General features: G+C 28.3%; 3 protein-coding genes across 5 annotated transcripts; 1 reads left to right on the forward strand and 2 right to left on the reverse strand.

Moving 5' to 3' along the window:
- Positions 1-96: 96 nt before the first annotated feature.
- Positions 97-15129, forward strand: LOC108004020 (PAT complex subunit CCDC47). Of its 3 annotated transcripts, XM_062084138.1 has the most exons (7): positions 100-258; positions 1001-1035; positions 1723-1832; positions 2157-2878; positions 3065-3168; positions 3252-3360; positions 3572-6872. In XM_062084138.1, the coding sequence occupies exons 3-7, from the start codon at positions 1761-1763 to the stop codon at positions 6294-6296; spliced, it is 3732 nt and encodes a 1243-aa protein (XP_061940122.1). In that variant the 5' UTR covers positions 100-258; positions 1001-1035; positions 1723-1760; the 3' UTR covers positions 6297-6872. The 3 variants fall into 3 exon arrangements, with proteins under 3 accessions (XP_016922130.1, XP_061940122.1, XP_016922131.1); XM_017066641.3 differs by lacking the exon at positions 1001-1035 and having other exon boundaries at positions 97-258; XM_017066642.3 differs by lacking the exons at positions 100-258; positions 1001-1035; positions 1723-1832; ... (1 more) ...; positions 3252-3360; positions 3572-6872 and adding exons at positions 12246-13242; positions 13350-13521; positions 13599-15129 and having other exon boundaries at positions 2740-2878.
- LOC108004021 (kinesin-like protein KIF3B) lies at positions 7298-11208 on the reverse strand. Its single transcript, XM_017066644.3, has 2 exons — positions 10825-11208; positions 7298-9912 (listed from the first exon to the last, which is right to left on the reverse strand). Exon 2 carries the CDS (start codon positions 9886-9888, stop codon positions 7717-7719), a length of 2172 nt encoding a protein of 723 aa, XP_016922133.1. The 5' UTR covers positions 9889-9912; positions 10825-11208; the 3' UTR covers positions 7298-7716.
- Positions 15074-16821, reverse strand: LOC108003981 (PI-PLC X domain-containing protein 3). The gene is made up of 2 exons (XM_017066579.3): positions 16363-16821; positions 15074-16125 (listed from the first exon to the last, which is right to left on the reverse strand). The coding sequence occupies exons 1-2, from the start codon at positions 16505-16507 to the stop codon at positions 15275-15277; spliced, it is 996 nt and encodes a 331-aa protein (XP_016922068.1). The 5' UTR covers positions 16508-16821; the 3' UTR covers positions 15074-15274.
- Positions 16822-16843: the final 22 nt, after the last annotated feature.

The raw sequence follows: 16843 nt of genomic DNA on the forward strand, positions 1-16843 counted from the left end.
GATGAATATGAATAAACTAATTCACATTTATCGAGCGTTGTAAAAACAGGAAAAATATTTCGTTGATAATAATGTTTTCTACTAATACGACTTAAATACAATTAAACTGGATACGGGCCAGTCATGCGCAAATGTGTTCTTGTTGAATATTTCTTTTTCGATATGGCCTCCAAAAGGTTTTATCGAAAACAAAATTAGAGAATCAAAAATCTACAAGAACAGAATTACTGAATGCGATCATCGTTCATTGGTAATTTGGTAAGTCGAGTTTTCTTTTTATATCTTTATTATAAGAGGTTACGATTTAAGCGTAAAGTTGCCAAAAAAATAAAATTATATATAAAAGGAAGAATTAATTAAAAATCAAGAGATCGCCATTTGACTATGATCGTTTAGTTGATAAAAATTACTCGTGCTAGTATAATCAATGTATTGCATTTTTATGCATAATCAGTAGAATAACCTTTTGGTTACGCGTATTACAGGTTGCTCCGAAATTTTCATCATGATTTCGTTACTCTTATTATGTTATTAGCTGAATATATAATTTATTTAAGTAAGCACCGCTTAATAAAAAGACACATTATTTATATAAGTCCTGTTTATTCTCCTATTACAATGAAACTCACAGCATTATTCGTATTAGCTGTGTTGATTCTATACATAACATGATTTTATTTTAACCTGAATGGTTATGTTTTTCTCTTTTTATTATTATTCGCAAAGTTATTTTAAGTCTTAACTTTGCGTAATATTAGTGTCTTTATATGGTGCATTTTGTTTAATGTTTTGTGGTATTTGTGCATTTTGGAAATATTATTGGAAATATGAAATTTCCTTTTATCGGTAAGTAGCTGGGGATTGATTCTTATACTCCAGCAAAATTATAGATAGTAATACTAGTGATAACAATAAGGATAATATTAATGATGATAATAATGATATAAATTACTTCTTACGTAAAAGAACAAATCTCTTTTAATAAAATCAATTCCTTTAGGAGCCCAATTACTCTTTAGAGTTATTAGCCTAAATGTAAGTACATATATCAAATTTGATTTATTTTATAAAGTGTGTTATAAAAATTTACATATAAAGTATACTTAAAAACAACTGTGTTGGATTTTGTGTGTTGAAACACTAAATTCAGTGTTTTGCTATATATGATATAAATATTAAATATTAAGCTATTTGCTTTCAAATGCAAAGTTATGCTTAGTTTTTAACTTAAAATAAAATAAAACTATATTAATGGAAACTTTACATTTAAATAATGTTATATGTGTATATAAATTGTTTAAATACAATAGTATGTACAACATTAAATGGGTAAGTATAGTTTTTTTAAAATTTGTAGCTTTAGTATAATAAATTTTAAAAAAATATAAATAATAAATAGTTATAAATTAAATTGCTGCTGCAGGGTTGGCGTATAAAATAACATTATCATTCTATATAATTTCTGTAATAGATAATTATTAGTAAATATTAGTTATAATAGTAATATCACTTGTATAACATTAATTCTTATATACTTTTAGATCAATTATAGATTTATTATTTATAATTAGTTAAAAATTTATTGTTCCATATTATCAATGTTATATATCATATAATTATTTATATATATTGTATCACTTTTTATTAAATTTTATAATTTTTGCCGGCCCTAATGCTGCATTGTTATCATTCTTAAACATCATAGCACTTTTATATTTTCAGAAAGTACCGTGAGAATTTTTCATAGACTTGGGTCAACCATGCAAAACTTTGATGATCTAGACATAGAGGGACGCAATCCCTCACATTTATCAGAAGCAGATAAAGAAAAGGTAATATTAGAAAAATGTTTTGTAAAAATATTGTTATTTATAATGTTTAAAAAACTTTCTAACAAATTTACAAAATTAAAATTAAAATATATTGCAATACACATTTGTCAAAGTTAAATGTAAACATGTCATATATGTATTTTATTTTTAAATTATTATACTAATTTTAATAATATTTAAATTTAAAAATTTCCAATGAAAATTCATATTTTTCTATTAAAATAATTTTTATTAATTTTATGTCAAATTATATTTTTATATTCTGTGATATACTCTTGAAATGACAGTTATCTGTTCATTTTATGAGATATTTATATTTCACAGGAAGAATATGATCGAAAACGTTTAATGAGAAGTAGTGTCACTGCTGAAGATGGCACACTTAGACCTGTGTATTCTGAAACAGAAGATGGTGATATATGGTGTCATATATGTAATATTGCTTTATTTGGAGCTCATAAATTACTAAATCATAATACATGTAATCGTCACAAAATGAAATTAAATGAATGGCCATATCCAGTTTTATTATGGTCCAAACGATCAGACATTGTGAAAACAGCTCCACCTGTACAATCAACTGCCATTGGTGATGGTCTGGCACCTGGAGAACCAGTACCACCTGGTATGGAAGATCAAATAACTAGAACAACTACGATTCAGATGAGTCTGGATCGACATAGAAGTTCTCCACTTGTTGGTCTAGAATATTTACTTGAACTGGTTGATAATGATTCTTGTGAACCAAGTTATACATGTGTTTTGTGTGATAAACGAGGTGATCCTCGCACTGTTATGGCTCACATTGCCAGTTATAATCACAGAATAACTTATTTAAATAGACATTTTCCAACAATATCGCGAGCAATTACGGAATTACCGCGTACACCTAATTATAAACGTGGAGCTAATGAAATATCTGTGTTAGTGGCTAAGAAGATTGAAGAACGATTTGGAAGATTACAACCTCAATTAGTAGACAAGAATCAATTTGAAAAGAATAAAATGCAGTATATCAAGAGGGTCTATCAGGATTATCATTTTAGGTAAGTCATGATTTTTTTTTTTTTTTTCTCTCTTCACATTTTTCGCTTAACACAGTTGAGCGATGTGAGCACTTCAGTTCGCGATTTTACGAAAGTTTGTGAACGTGATTCAACAAAGTGCGCGCTAATGATCTTCATAATTTAATTTACTTTTCCTTAAAATCAATGGCTGTTTCCTACGTGCAGGGAAACGCCAGAGTTAACATTTATGGATGTTTACGATGTGCGATGGGTAACAAACTTTGAAGAGAAGATGGCAGAAATGACTGGTAATAGTAATTCAAAAAAAGGTGAGTATACGATAATTTATATTTCAAATATATAGTATTTGTGTTTCTGTAAGTATTCAATTATTGAATAATCTTGTATCAAGATTCTCAACCTACCGATGAGAAGCAAGACGATAAACATAAAAGTGAAGATAAGAAAACTGAAAAATCATCTCCGAAGAAAACAGATTCAAAATCAGATACTACTAAATCGTAAGTGAATAATTTATCTTCGAACATTAATTTCGTATATATAAGAATTTGATTTACCAAGATTTAATATTTTTACTATTTTGTTCATTTAAATATATTTGATAAATAATATATGTATGGAAAAATATATGAATATAATCTTATTCCTCCCTCCATTAATTGTTCATTCAAAATTAAATGTTGAATCGATTTTTTATCCTTTTTTTTCTAGGGGTTTCAAGATCCGTATTCTCACGAGGGATAAATTAAATATCCGCAAACCTTTAGATAAAGATGAAGAAAACATGAAAAAATCCCCCAAACGACCCTCTGACGAGACGAAATCTCTCTCGTCACTTTCGAGTATATCAAGTAGTCCGTCGCCATCGCGTTCGAGATCACGATCGCCTATTCGTAGTCGTAAAGCCAGTTCGGTAGATAAAAGTGGGAAATATCGTAGTAAATCGCGATATTCGCGAGATCGTACGCGTTCAAGAACTCGTTCGCGTTCACGTTCTCCGGAACCACTCAGAGAACGAGATAAATGGGATAAATATCGAGAACAAATCAGACGTGCTGAAGAAACGCTTGATCGTGCATTAAAGTTTCATGAGAAAAATCCAGAGAAGCATCCATCTTATCCTGATGAATGGAAAAAGTTCTGGAATAGACGATATAAAGAATTGCAAGCTGAAGGCAAAGATCCAAGTAAACATGATTTTAAACCGGAATGGATTGAATTTTGGAACAAAAGAATGCGTGAAATTCATAACGAACAGTTACAACAGAGAAAAGAAGAGATCAGGAAGCGATTAGAATTACCAGAAGATAAACCACCAGAAAAATGGATCCCATCGAACAGACGCGAGAGATCGCCAAAAAGAAGCCGTCATCGTGTGGAAAGCGATGATGAAGTAGAGTATGTTGGTACGAAAACGATTAAAACAGATTATTATGATCGTCATGAGATGAGAGAACGTGATTACGCGTATTCTTCATACATGCGTGGAAGGGGTAGTATGTATAGAAGTAGTTATTATCCTCGAGGTATTCCACCCCGTACAAGACCGATACATTACGCAACACCGTATCCAGTAAAAGATAAATCTCCAAGTCCAATGCCAGATGAAGTATTAACCGAGGATTTAGAAGTGGTTGGTTTATTACGATTACTTACAGCACTTGAGGGCCAATTAGGCTCTCTTGGACCGAAAATAGTATCTCTTCTTTCAAAAGCGTTAGCTGCAGAAAAAGCGAAACCTAATTCTGCCGAAGAGTTATTATATGATGAAGAAGTGAGTGTATTATTTGAAACAGTGAAGGAGAAACTAAAGGGTCAGCTATTCGCAGGAATGATAGAAAAAATGGCGATAACGCCAACGAAAACTGCGATACAAAATATTGCTCAATTATTGCATAAAGCAACAGAAAATAAAAAGAAAATGGAAGAAGAGAAGAAAAAACGGGAATTAGAAGCTGCTAGATCGACGAATTATTTATCTAGAACAGTTTATCCAAGGCCAGTAGAGATAATTACACCTGCGATTAAATCCGAACCTGTTAGCGTACCTGGTGTCGGAACTGTAGACAAAGTAGCCATAGCTCAACAAATAGCAGCTGCTTTAGTAGCACAAGGTAGATCCAATGTATCACAAGAAGAGCTGGAAACTCTTATTAATGCTGTTGTTGGAATGGCCGAAGCATCTAAAAATTCTGACAAACTAGTAACTACTGCAGATTTTGTTAAAGGATTATCAAGTGGTAATAATTCTCTTCCTCAAGCTACATCGGCTGTATCCACAACTTCAACAACAATAGATACAGTGGAACGTCAAACTTCTAGAATGGAGACGCTATCGGATACAGATTTGAAATCGCTTTTACAAAACTTCAAAGATTTAAGTACTCAAGAACAACATGGACTTATCAATTTCTTAAAAAAATTAGAAATAACTGATCCAGTTCGAGTAGAAAAATTAAGAGCATTTGTTAATTTAGGTACAACACCGATAACATCTACAGCACCAAAATTAAAATCTCCAACGCCAGAAAAAGTGGAAATTACTGCTAAATCAAATAGAACAATTTCACCTTTTTCAATACGTAAAGGAACTCAAAATCTTATGGAGGAAGAAGATAAATGGAAGCCTAAAATAGATATGTTTGCAAATGATGATGAAGAAGAACAACAAACTAAAAATGAGAATGAAGATAAACAAAAAACGAAGTTAGATCTATCAGATGATGATGACGATTATACATTTGAAGATATATATAAGGCAGCGGACAAAAATGTTAGCGAGAATGAGAAAGCAAAGAAAAAATCACGAGGGTTTTCGAAATCATTGTCAAATTCGCCAAGATCATGGACTCGTTCTCATTCACGTTCGAGATCACGTTCTCCGGTAAGATCGAAAGAATTAACAAAAACCAATGATCCAAATGCAATTTTAAACGAAACCAAGCGATTAATAGCTAACATAATGGGTGATCTTCCAAATAAATATGTGCCAAAATCGCACCTGCCATTAACAAATGAAAATACCGAACAAAATATGGCGAAACCTGTAGAGCCAATATCTAATACATCGACTGCTCCAGTTTCAAACTTTTATAATCAAGAATATGTTCAAAATAATCAACAATCTTGCTCCCGTCCACAAGGACCTCCTTTAAGTTACCCAAACATGTCCAATCAACAATTCCAGAATTATCCCTCTCAAGTATATAGTGGTAACCAGGGTTACATGGACAATAGTTATAATTACCAAGGTTACGGTGGTCTAGGAAATCAGGGTCAATACAGTGGACCGTCCATGACATCGAATCAATATCCGACTCAACAAAATTATGATGGATCAGCCTATGCTGGCCCAACTACAGGTCATTCTAATTATCCACAACAACAACCACAACAACAGTACGGAAATTATGTGCAACAACAGCGTTTTTATTAAAATGACATTCAACTTAGGATCACTTAGTATATATGGAACTTTTACATAATTGTAAATTGATTTGTAATTGTTATTGGACTAGTTTTTACCTTAGACACTATCTTAGTGTCTAGTGGGAATGTTTAAATGTTACTAGTTCAAAAATCTTAATTAAGGTCTAGAAATGACCAGGATTCTATTGCGTTTCTAATTTAATCAAATTGTAAATACGTTTTAATATTCGTTATGTATCATTTCATTATTATGTTAAACGGAAGTATCCTGATCATTTCTACGAGGAAGAAGAAAAAGAAAAGTTGAAAATACGCTTATTTCATTGTCACAGGATTTCCCAATGAATTTTATATTGAATTTCATACAATTGTAGTTCTCCAACACGCATAAAAAATTTGTTTCCCTATCATTTTTATACGTTTATAATTACGCGTCTCGTTCTCTATGTTAACGAGACATTAAAATATATTAAAGAAATGTTGAAATTTTTTTTGAAGTGTAGAAGAAAGTGAATGTGGATTTTTAACGATGGTGTGTTTAAAAAAATATCAACGGGACAAAAGTAAGTAAAAAGAAAAGAAACTTGAAACGAAAAAAGACAATTTTAATCTGAATTACAATTCTTTTATAATTCTGATTTTGATTTAATTTTATTAATTAGTATTATGTTTATAATTGTCATCATCTTTATAATTTAGCAGTTTCAGATACATGTGATAAAATCAAAGGAGTCGAAAGTAACAATGTTATTTTTACAAGCACTTTTAATGTTTAAAGAAATATATATATATATATAATAATAATAATAATATATATATATATAATAGCAAGAATAATTATGTGTAATTTTTCAATAAAAAAAAGTTGTAAAAGATCATTAGAGCAAATAAGTAAACAATAACCTTAATTTGTAAATATTTTTAAGCGTGTAGTTTTTCATGTTTCCGTTAATCGATAAAGGAACATTTTCTTTTAATATTCAATGATAATATTAATATATTTACAAATTTAACTGTATAAAAAAAAATTATATTTTTTCTAATATCTCGTAATTTCCATACTAAATGAATACAACCAAATTGAAACAAAAAACAATTATGTGAAACATACACATTCCAGTCTTCATGAACAAATAGGAATTTAACTTGACAATTATTTTATATTTTATTAATGCAAATAATGAAATAATCAATATACTAATATCATGTGACTGCACAATGCACATTGACTAGAGGATTATAGAGATTCCGGATATTTCGCGCTTATCGATACACACAGAATACCATGTGACGTATCACAACAAATTATATAATTATACATATATATATATATATATAAAAATTAATCAAACAAAGCTCAAAATGCAATTCGTACAATATTTACACATTTCTTTACAGATTTTTACTGGAACGTATTGAAAAATTTCCTACTTCGGTACAAGACCTCTCGTTTTTGGATAAACCGGTGCTGGAATTTGCGGTATTTTTCCAACGCTTTTAGGTCGTATTTTCGCGGATTGTAAACGTGGTTTTGATCTAAGTTTTGCACTAGAGGCATCTACATCGATGTCACCTTCGTCTCGCAACGCTTCTTCAAGTACAGCTTGAATTGTAGGTGCGATTACGGGTCCTTGATAATCCAATGTTGTTCTAGCAGGCATATCTAAATCTAAATTCAATATATTTTCACCCGCATAACGACAACCTCTTCCCATAGCTAGCGCAATTCGTGCATATTCTGAGACGGGCCTGCGAGCACCAGGAATCGATGTAGGTCTCTTAATCAAATCTATACTGGATGGTTCTGGTTCTTTTACTATCCAACAATCTTCCTCTTCATCGAGATGGATTCTAGATAAAATCTTATTCTTTTCTTCTTCGGGAATGAAATTTTCTATTATAAGATATTTCAATTTCAATTCTTTCATTAATTCATGCTGAGTTTGTTCCAAGTCTCTTCTATCTCTATTAAAATCATTAGTAACATCTTCCAATTCTTGCTTCAAAACTTGTAATTTATTGAAACATTTTCTAAGTTTCCTTGATTTCACGTCTACTTCCTGTTGCAAATTTGAATAAGTTTCTTTCACACCTAACATTGTAAGCTCTTCATCTTCAAGTTTTTGTTGCATTTCGACTTCTCTTTTCTTTCTCTCGGCTATTTCGGCTGCTTTCTGTTCCAATGCTCTCTGTTGTTCATTAGTATGATCGATAATATTTTTTCCACCGCAAAGCATTTTACTTTCCAAATCTTTTATTCTCATTATAAGTGTTTCTGTCTCTTGTTTCTCAGCTTTCAACTGTTCTGCGATTAATTTCTTATCCGTTTCTATTTTATTATCTTCACCTCGACTGTCTTCTGTTTCAGATTCGGATTCTACGGTTTCATCTTCCTTCTTTCTCTTTGATTTCTTTTTGCGTTTTTGCACCATACCTTTTTGTGCCAATTTCTCTTTCAATCGGCCAATTTCTTCTTGATATTGTCTCAGTAACGCATCTTTTGGATCTTCGTTTATTCTTGGTTTATTCTTAATATTTTTGGCTCGGTTCGCATATCGCAACGTTGTTAATGTTTCCTCATAATTATAACTCGCTGGTCCAATGTTGGCAACCATGATAGTCTTCGAATTCCCGCCTAAAGAATCTTGCAGCAACCGCGTCAACTTGGAATCTCTATACGGTACGTGTGTCGTTTTACCGTCAACTAGAGCTGAAATCACATTTCCTAACGCTGATAGGCTTAAGTTGATCTTACTCGCTTCTTTAAGTCTCTCTCCGGAGGATCCAGTTTTACTCTGCCTTTCACTACCTGCCAAATCTACCAAATTTAGACGACCAACTCTGATTCCACCGGTATCCCCGATCGATCCCATTTCAATAGTGATCAAAAATATCGCGTGCGATCTCGAACTATGTTCATTCATATTTGTTGCACCTATAGTTCTATTCTGATTTCCAGTATTCATCAATTGTTGAATCTCAACAGCACTTTTGCATACAGAAGTGGATAGATCTTTAACAAATACACCAATGTCCGGTTTTTCTTTTAACTCAAATCTGAGACTCTGATCAGGTTGCAAAAGATCGCGAATCTCTTCCTGATATATTTCAAGGTAACTGGCACGTACCAAATACTGCATATTCTCGGATCTGCCTATGTGATTAAAAATATGCTCAAACGATCGTGGAATTACGCCACGCCTTTCGTGATCAGTCTTCAGACCTTCCATTGTATATGTTTTCCCGGTGCCGGTTTGCCCATATGCGAAAATAGTGCCGTTGAAACCATCGAGAACCGAGGATACCAATGGTCTGACCGTCTCTTCGTAGAGATCTTGTTGACTGGAATTCCAGTCATAGACCGCATCAAATGTAAAAACTTTCACATTATCGCTAGAAGGATCATCTCGTGGATGACGTATCTCGACCACTCCTCTCGATGGGAATACATCAACTACACGCATATAGCCACGGGCCAGTTCCTTCTCGTCCATTGGTCTGCAACGCACGACCACCTGAACGCATTGGGTCACAACATCCGCTGAACCACTCGATTTCTTCTTTTTCCAGGTTTTTAACTGATTATCCGACTTATCCATGTCGACGGCCAATGCAACTTTTACCTACGTAATGAGAGAAATGTAATGATGAGCCGATATTTAGAATTTTCCACGTATCTAATTTGCAAAATTAATTCCTCACTATTTTATAAAACTGAAAAATTATATCACAAAAGAAAATAATCATTGATTTTGTAAAGAAAATAGTCAATCTCGTATGTATAAATAAATAAAGGATTTATGAAACAAAATGTGGTATCTGATTTGTTTATAAACTCTTTTTTAAACTCTATAATCAAAATTTTATTTAATTATAAAAAAGAAAAAAATTAAATTAATTTTTTTATTTTATTTAATCTATTGTTAATAAAATAATAAAATAATATGATGATGAAGTGATGAAGAAAAATAAAATTTAAAACATAATAAATGTAAGATATGTGATTTTTAAATCACATGATATTATAAAAATAAATTAATTCTAAATTTAATTCTTTTCAATAATTGTTGTCCATTAATGAAGAAGTAACGAATGAGACGCCAAAAGTTATTTGACATAACTTTTTGTATTTGAACAACTTTTAATGCATAGGAAACTGTGTAAGTTTTATTACATAGTCATTGATTAATCGATATATCTATCAATAATTTTAATAATTATTTCAGAAACACTGGTAACTAGTAATGACAAATATTGACTAATTTGTTCGTTGTTAATTATTAAATAAATAAAAAAATAAATAATAAAAAAGAATAATTCTTTTTTTAAAAAATGCGAAATGATCTTTTAAATATTTAACAAAAAGCTTTCTTGATTTTTCATTTTAAATATTTTTGTATTAAATATTAAGTATTTCGATTATGCTCTGTCAATTTTAATGGAAGAAAAAAACGAAAGTTCAACATGTACACCTTAACCAAACATTATATGACACATTCTAAATATCACGGAATTTTTTTTTATAATATACTTACCTTTTCAAATTTTTAAACACGATGAATATACGCAAAATAAGAAATGTTATTATAAAAGAACAATGATTTTTCGTTGTATCCGCATGTTACCCTCGTCTGCAAAGTATTGATCCATTGTTTGCTTTCTAGGATTTATACTAATAACGCGCGTTGTTTTTATTTCCACTTGTTTGAACGTTCCAAATTGCGAATCGCTATGAATCTTCACTTCAGTTACAGTTCGATGCTCAAATAATCATTAAAACCATATATAACACATTGCAATAAAATACAGAAACAACTGCATCACATTTTGACAGCAAAAAGCCATTATAGTCAAGCGTGCGCAATGAAGTTCCCTCATTCGTTTCCACGGACTTACTGAATCGATCTCTCGTCTGACCATTGAATACATTTCTTGAGATAGTCATGTTGAACTTGACAATTTATAGTAAGAAATTTACTTTATCGACGAATTATATTTTTAATTTTTATTTCATTTAAAAAAGATTTAATTTACATTAAAAAAATTAATTGATTTAATTCGTATGTATATGATATTAATTTGTATTATCTAATTTTTTGTTTAATAACATGTAAATAAAATTATATATATCTTTCTTATATATATCTTTTTTAAAGCAAATATTAATTTATTTTTTCAAAATAAAAATTTTAATCTTTTTTAAAATTTTTAATATATTCTATAAAAATAAATTGTTTTATACATATATATATATATATATATATATATATATATATATATATATATATATATATATTGTATATATATATATAATACTATAAAATCATTTTTTTTTCTGTTATAACGAATATTTGATTAAGGAAATGACGTATATTATATACATTTCTTGAATAGAGTTTCGTGGCATGCAATGCAAGTCACCTCTTCGAAAGGGTGTTGTGATAGTGTTATTTCATACAAACATTGCTATATTTAATTAATAAGTGAAATCAATGTTGAAAAACTGGAACTATTTTATATAAATTGATAGTGAAGTTAGTTTAATACATTAAATCGATAAATAAAGATTTTGTACAATAAAAGTTTTGTCAAATATATTTTATCGTAAAATTATACAATTTTATATAATTCATTTAAAATTAATTCACACAATTAATTTAAATTATTTACAGTTAATATAAAATACTATATATTATTTATGTATATTACTTACAATTACTATTTTTCGAACAAAATAAATAGGATTATGTTTCACTAAGTTATATATGTATATATATATATATATATATATACATATATTTATCCTATATATTTATATTTATATATATAAATAATATATATATATATATATATAGAACTTATATATTTATATTATATATATTTATATATTTATATGTGTATATGTTTTATAAAATTTATCATTTTAAAGTAGCAATAATTATTGTTTTTGTTTCAGACAAAATGAAATTGTGGTTAGTTGTACTTCATATCGTTTTAGTTGCAACCAATATATGGGTCACAGCACATTTTCATGAGGAACTTCCTGAAGATAATGAATTTGCTGAGTTTGAAGATTTTGAAGAAGAAAAAACAAGTCAAACAATCAATGATCGTAATACAGAACATCTTCAAGAATCAAATAATAACCAAGATTTTGAAGAAGATGATGTTTTAATTGTTGATGGTGATAGTGAATTTGATCATTTTCAAGATGAAGAAGAATTTGAAGGATTAGATGCAGCTGGAGGAAATGCAGGACCAAAAAGTGATGAACCATCTACTTTAACAATTACAAAAATACCACTTCATTTACGTGCAAGATGGGATAGTTTTTACTTAGAAATATTAACAATCATTGGATTATTAGTATATTTCATTAATTATATAGCAGGGCGTTCCAAAAATGCCCACATAGCAGAATTATGGCTCATAGAGCATAAACAGCTTTTACTAGACAATTTTTCTCTTGTTGGTGATACAGGAAAATCAAATGAAGATACATCTGAAAATGGCTTGGTAAAAGAAAGTCAATCTCATTATAGTTTATACTGCTCAGGAAGAATTGGATGTGATTCTATGTTAATTGAATTGAAATTAATTAAAAGACAAGATTTAGTTGCAGTATTAGCACAGCTTGTACGGCCTCAAAATGATCAAGCCCATATACGTGTAGAATTAGCAAAAGAGGAAACAGATAATTTTGTATTAGCAATTGCTACAAAAAAAACTGCTATGCATTTAGTACGTGATATGGCTGATATTAGTGTTTATTGTCCAGAAAAGAGACCAGGAGAAAAATTTGGTCTTCCATCAGGTTTCTATGTAATGTCTGAAATTGCTGAAGCAGCATCAGCTATTTTAGATGCAAGAGTTCTACAAGCATTTTCAAAGTTTGCACCATATATAGATTATATACATATTAGTGATCAATTTAGTGGTCCTAAACAACAAGAGTAAGTGATGACGAATGCATTTTATTTAAAGAATATTTTTTTTTTATGATTTTTTTATTTTTTTATTTTTTATGATTTAATATACTTCACTTTTATTTTTATTTAAGAGATACAACTCAATTAACAATGCCTGAAGTAAAAAGAGTTTTACTTGTTGGATTAAACATAACTATTAAAGGACGGACTACTAATGCAGAAGGTCAAGAAAAACTGAAACTTCTTTTACAATTAACATTTTACTTATTAGATAAATTACGTCGTTTTAAATTATCTAAAGAGGTTCGTTCATATTTTATTTCTTTTTAAATTATCTTAATATATAATGTTATCTTATATTGAACTTTCATTTTATTTAGGGTAAAAGTAAAGCGGACAAAAATAGATTAAGAGTAGAAGAAGCATTCTTAAAAATAACTCATGCAGCTAGAGCTGAAGCAGCAGCACAGCGTAGAGAAGAACGTCGTAGAGCTGAAAAAGAACGTATATTACAAGAAGAAGATCCTGATAAACAAAGAAAATGGGAAGAAAAAGAACAACGAAGACTCGCTAAAAAACGAGCACCCAGAATGAAACAACTTAAGGTTAAAGCATTATGACCAAATAAAATTAATTATAGAGAATTTGTTGAAATTTCTGAAGAGCTATAAGTTGCTCAATTGAACTGCCTATTTAGTTTAACTCGTATAGTGAAATTATATTATTTCATTCATCTTTATACATGTTTGAACTATAAAATTTTCAATAAATGATTTTTAATTATTATAAAAATTATAGGTAGATATTGCATACTTAAAATTGATAATTACTTATATATTTTTTTGTTCTTAATTTGTGATATGTAATGTAATATATATCTTCATTTTGTTTTCATATTGAAAGTATATCATTACTGTTATGTATTTATTTTGTCATAATTATTGTAACTTAAATAAGTTATAAACTCGACATAAAATCTTAGAAAGATTTCTTTTGATTTGATAAAAATAGAACAATATATTATTAATATATTAATTTACAATTTTAATATTATTTATTATATAATTTTTTTTTAAATTCATCTTTTTATGTCATGATTTTTTAACTAAATATATATACAATAACCCATAACATATAAAACAATTCTGTTATATATACATTATTTTAATTATAAATCGTATATCAAAATATATATAAATAATCATATATTTAAAATATATACTTTTTATTAATTAAGTTTTATTATTATAATATGCAGGGCAATATATGTACAAGATGAAATTATATATTTCTTTAAACTATCTTTAAAACTATTAGAAATAAAAAAAAATCTTATTTTAATCTTCTAATAATTTTAAAGATCTTTTAAATTCTAAATATATGAAATATGCAAAATTAAAATCAAATGGAACAAATGAGAATACAGGATATAAGTTAATAGAACAAAAATATTAAGAATAGAAGAATAAAATAAATTCATGTAAAATTTATATTTATTTATATATTGATTTATATATCATATATAATATCAATTGAATGCAATATTTAAATAAGTTATATATTAATAATTACTATTTAAATAAATTATGTGTTTAATGAATATAGAAAAATGTAAACTCATTTTAAATTTTAAATTAATTTTAAATTGCTTAAATATATAGAAATATTATTTTGAAAATATTTTTTGAACTAATTTTTTTAATAATATATTTATACAATTCAAAATTAAAAAAAAATAATGTACAACATTGCAGCAATTCATATTATAAGAAAAAATATTGTTATTGAACTTCAAAAATTATAGAAAAATAAAAACAAAAAATTTAGATTTTTAAGGAAATAATGTGAGCATAAATTTATTATAATATTTATTATATATACAAATAAATATTTCTTTAAAGATAAAATAAATTTCTCATTAAAGATACATAATAATAAAAGATATAATCTTTAAAATAATTTATCACAACCAGTTTGCATTGAAATTTAAAATTGTAAATTTTAAATATTTATCTTATATATAAGTATTCAAGTACAAAATATTTCGCATAAATTATTATAAGTCAAAAATTTTCTTATTACTATCAATAACTGTTTTACAAAATAAAAAATTATTATCAGATATAAAATCAGCTATAATGATATTTAAACCACCACGACCAGGTCGTTTGTGATTTATCCAAAGAAGAATTGCTTTTTGACATAATGGTACTAAATCTCTCTGTAACGTTCCGCATAAATGTTTCAATATATATGAAATATCAGGAGTTAAAAGACATTGTGATATAAAACCGATTTCCAATGGTCGCGCTTTCAATTTTATATCTAAAAAATTTATAAGTTCGTTAACACGAACAGTATTAGGCCATGGAGTGCGCCATAAACAACTTGGCCACAAATTTGAATAATTTTGTGCAAATACATTTCTATAAATAACGATGACTTGATATTTTTCTAGATTAAGCCAATTTAGTGTTATATGATCAAACATAGAAGCTACGGGACACAATTTCGTCTGAAATATTCGGAAAATTGTTTCAACAAGATGAGAATGATCCATTTCTGAGAATGAATAGAAATGCTGAAAATCTAAGATTACAATTTCATTACTATGGAAAGATAGCCATTCTGCTATTTCTTGTAATGGTTGATATATTTTCGATCCGTATAAACCATGAACAAAATAAATATTTGCATCTGTTGGCTTGGTTGCAACACGTAAATCTAGATATCGTATTCCACCATTGAGTTGATCCTTAATATTTTCATGTTGTGTAATAGACCAATTAAAAATAATGGGTTTTGAGACAAATGAACAATAACGACCAAGAGCTCTGATATATTTTGGTTCATCAGGTCCTACATCATTATGTCGCTTTATAGTATAAGTCATCGTATTATGAGAGCCTATTAAGAATTATCAATTCATGTTAATATTGATAACTAAATTTATTAATTTAAGGTCAATTTAATCATACAATATATAATTTTAAAATTTATTTTATTTTAATTTATTAATATATAATCAATTTTAATTAATTGTTCTGATTTAATAAAACTAAAAAAATTTTTTTAATTCAAATGAATAAAGATTTTAGTTTAAAATATAATTTTCATAAAATAAAAAAATATTTTGAAACTTACCGGGTATTGCCAAATGTATTATGGGAAGATTTTTCAAAGCTTCTGATAATTGAGTCATCCAATATTCTAGTTCTTTGTTTAAAATAATATTATTTCGTTTTGATCTATGTAAAACATTATCAGTGTCTTTCATTTCGTATTCCATATTATTTAATTTTTAGTGTTGGTTACGTAGTGATTTTTTTTTTAATGAATTTATATAATAGAAGATGTAGGTGTATATCACCTACAATCAAATGACGCGTCAGTCGATGTTCTCCATCCTTTATAGGTTTTTTCAAATTAACGTTCCCACGGTGATGTATTAATCACCTTGCACCTTCTTCCGACATAGGAATGAACGGTACAAATTCATAAAACTTAACCTCATGGTCATTTGATTACTATCCTATCCCTCTTTCCTACAATAAAGAAGTTAACTGCACGAGTTTATTACAACATGGTATTGGTGATATGATATTGGTAACATACTTATATTTAT

The sequence above is a fragment of the Apis cerana genome, linkage group LG13 (genome assembly GCF_029169275.1).
Source record: "Apis cerana isolate GH-2021 linkage group LG13, AcerK_1.0, whole genome shotgun sequence".
Taxonomy (NCBI): domain Eukaryota; kingdom Metazoa; phylum Arthropoda; class Insecta; order Hymenoptera; family Apidae; genus Apis; species Apis cerana.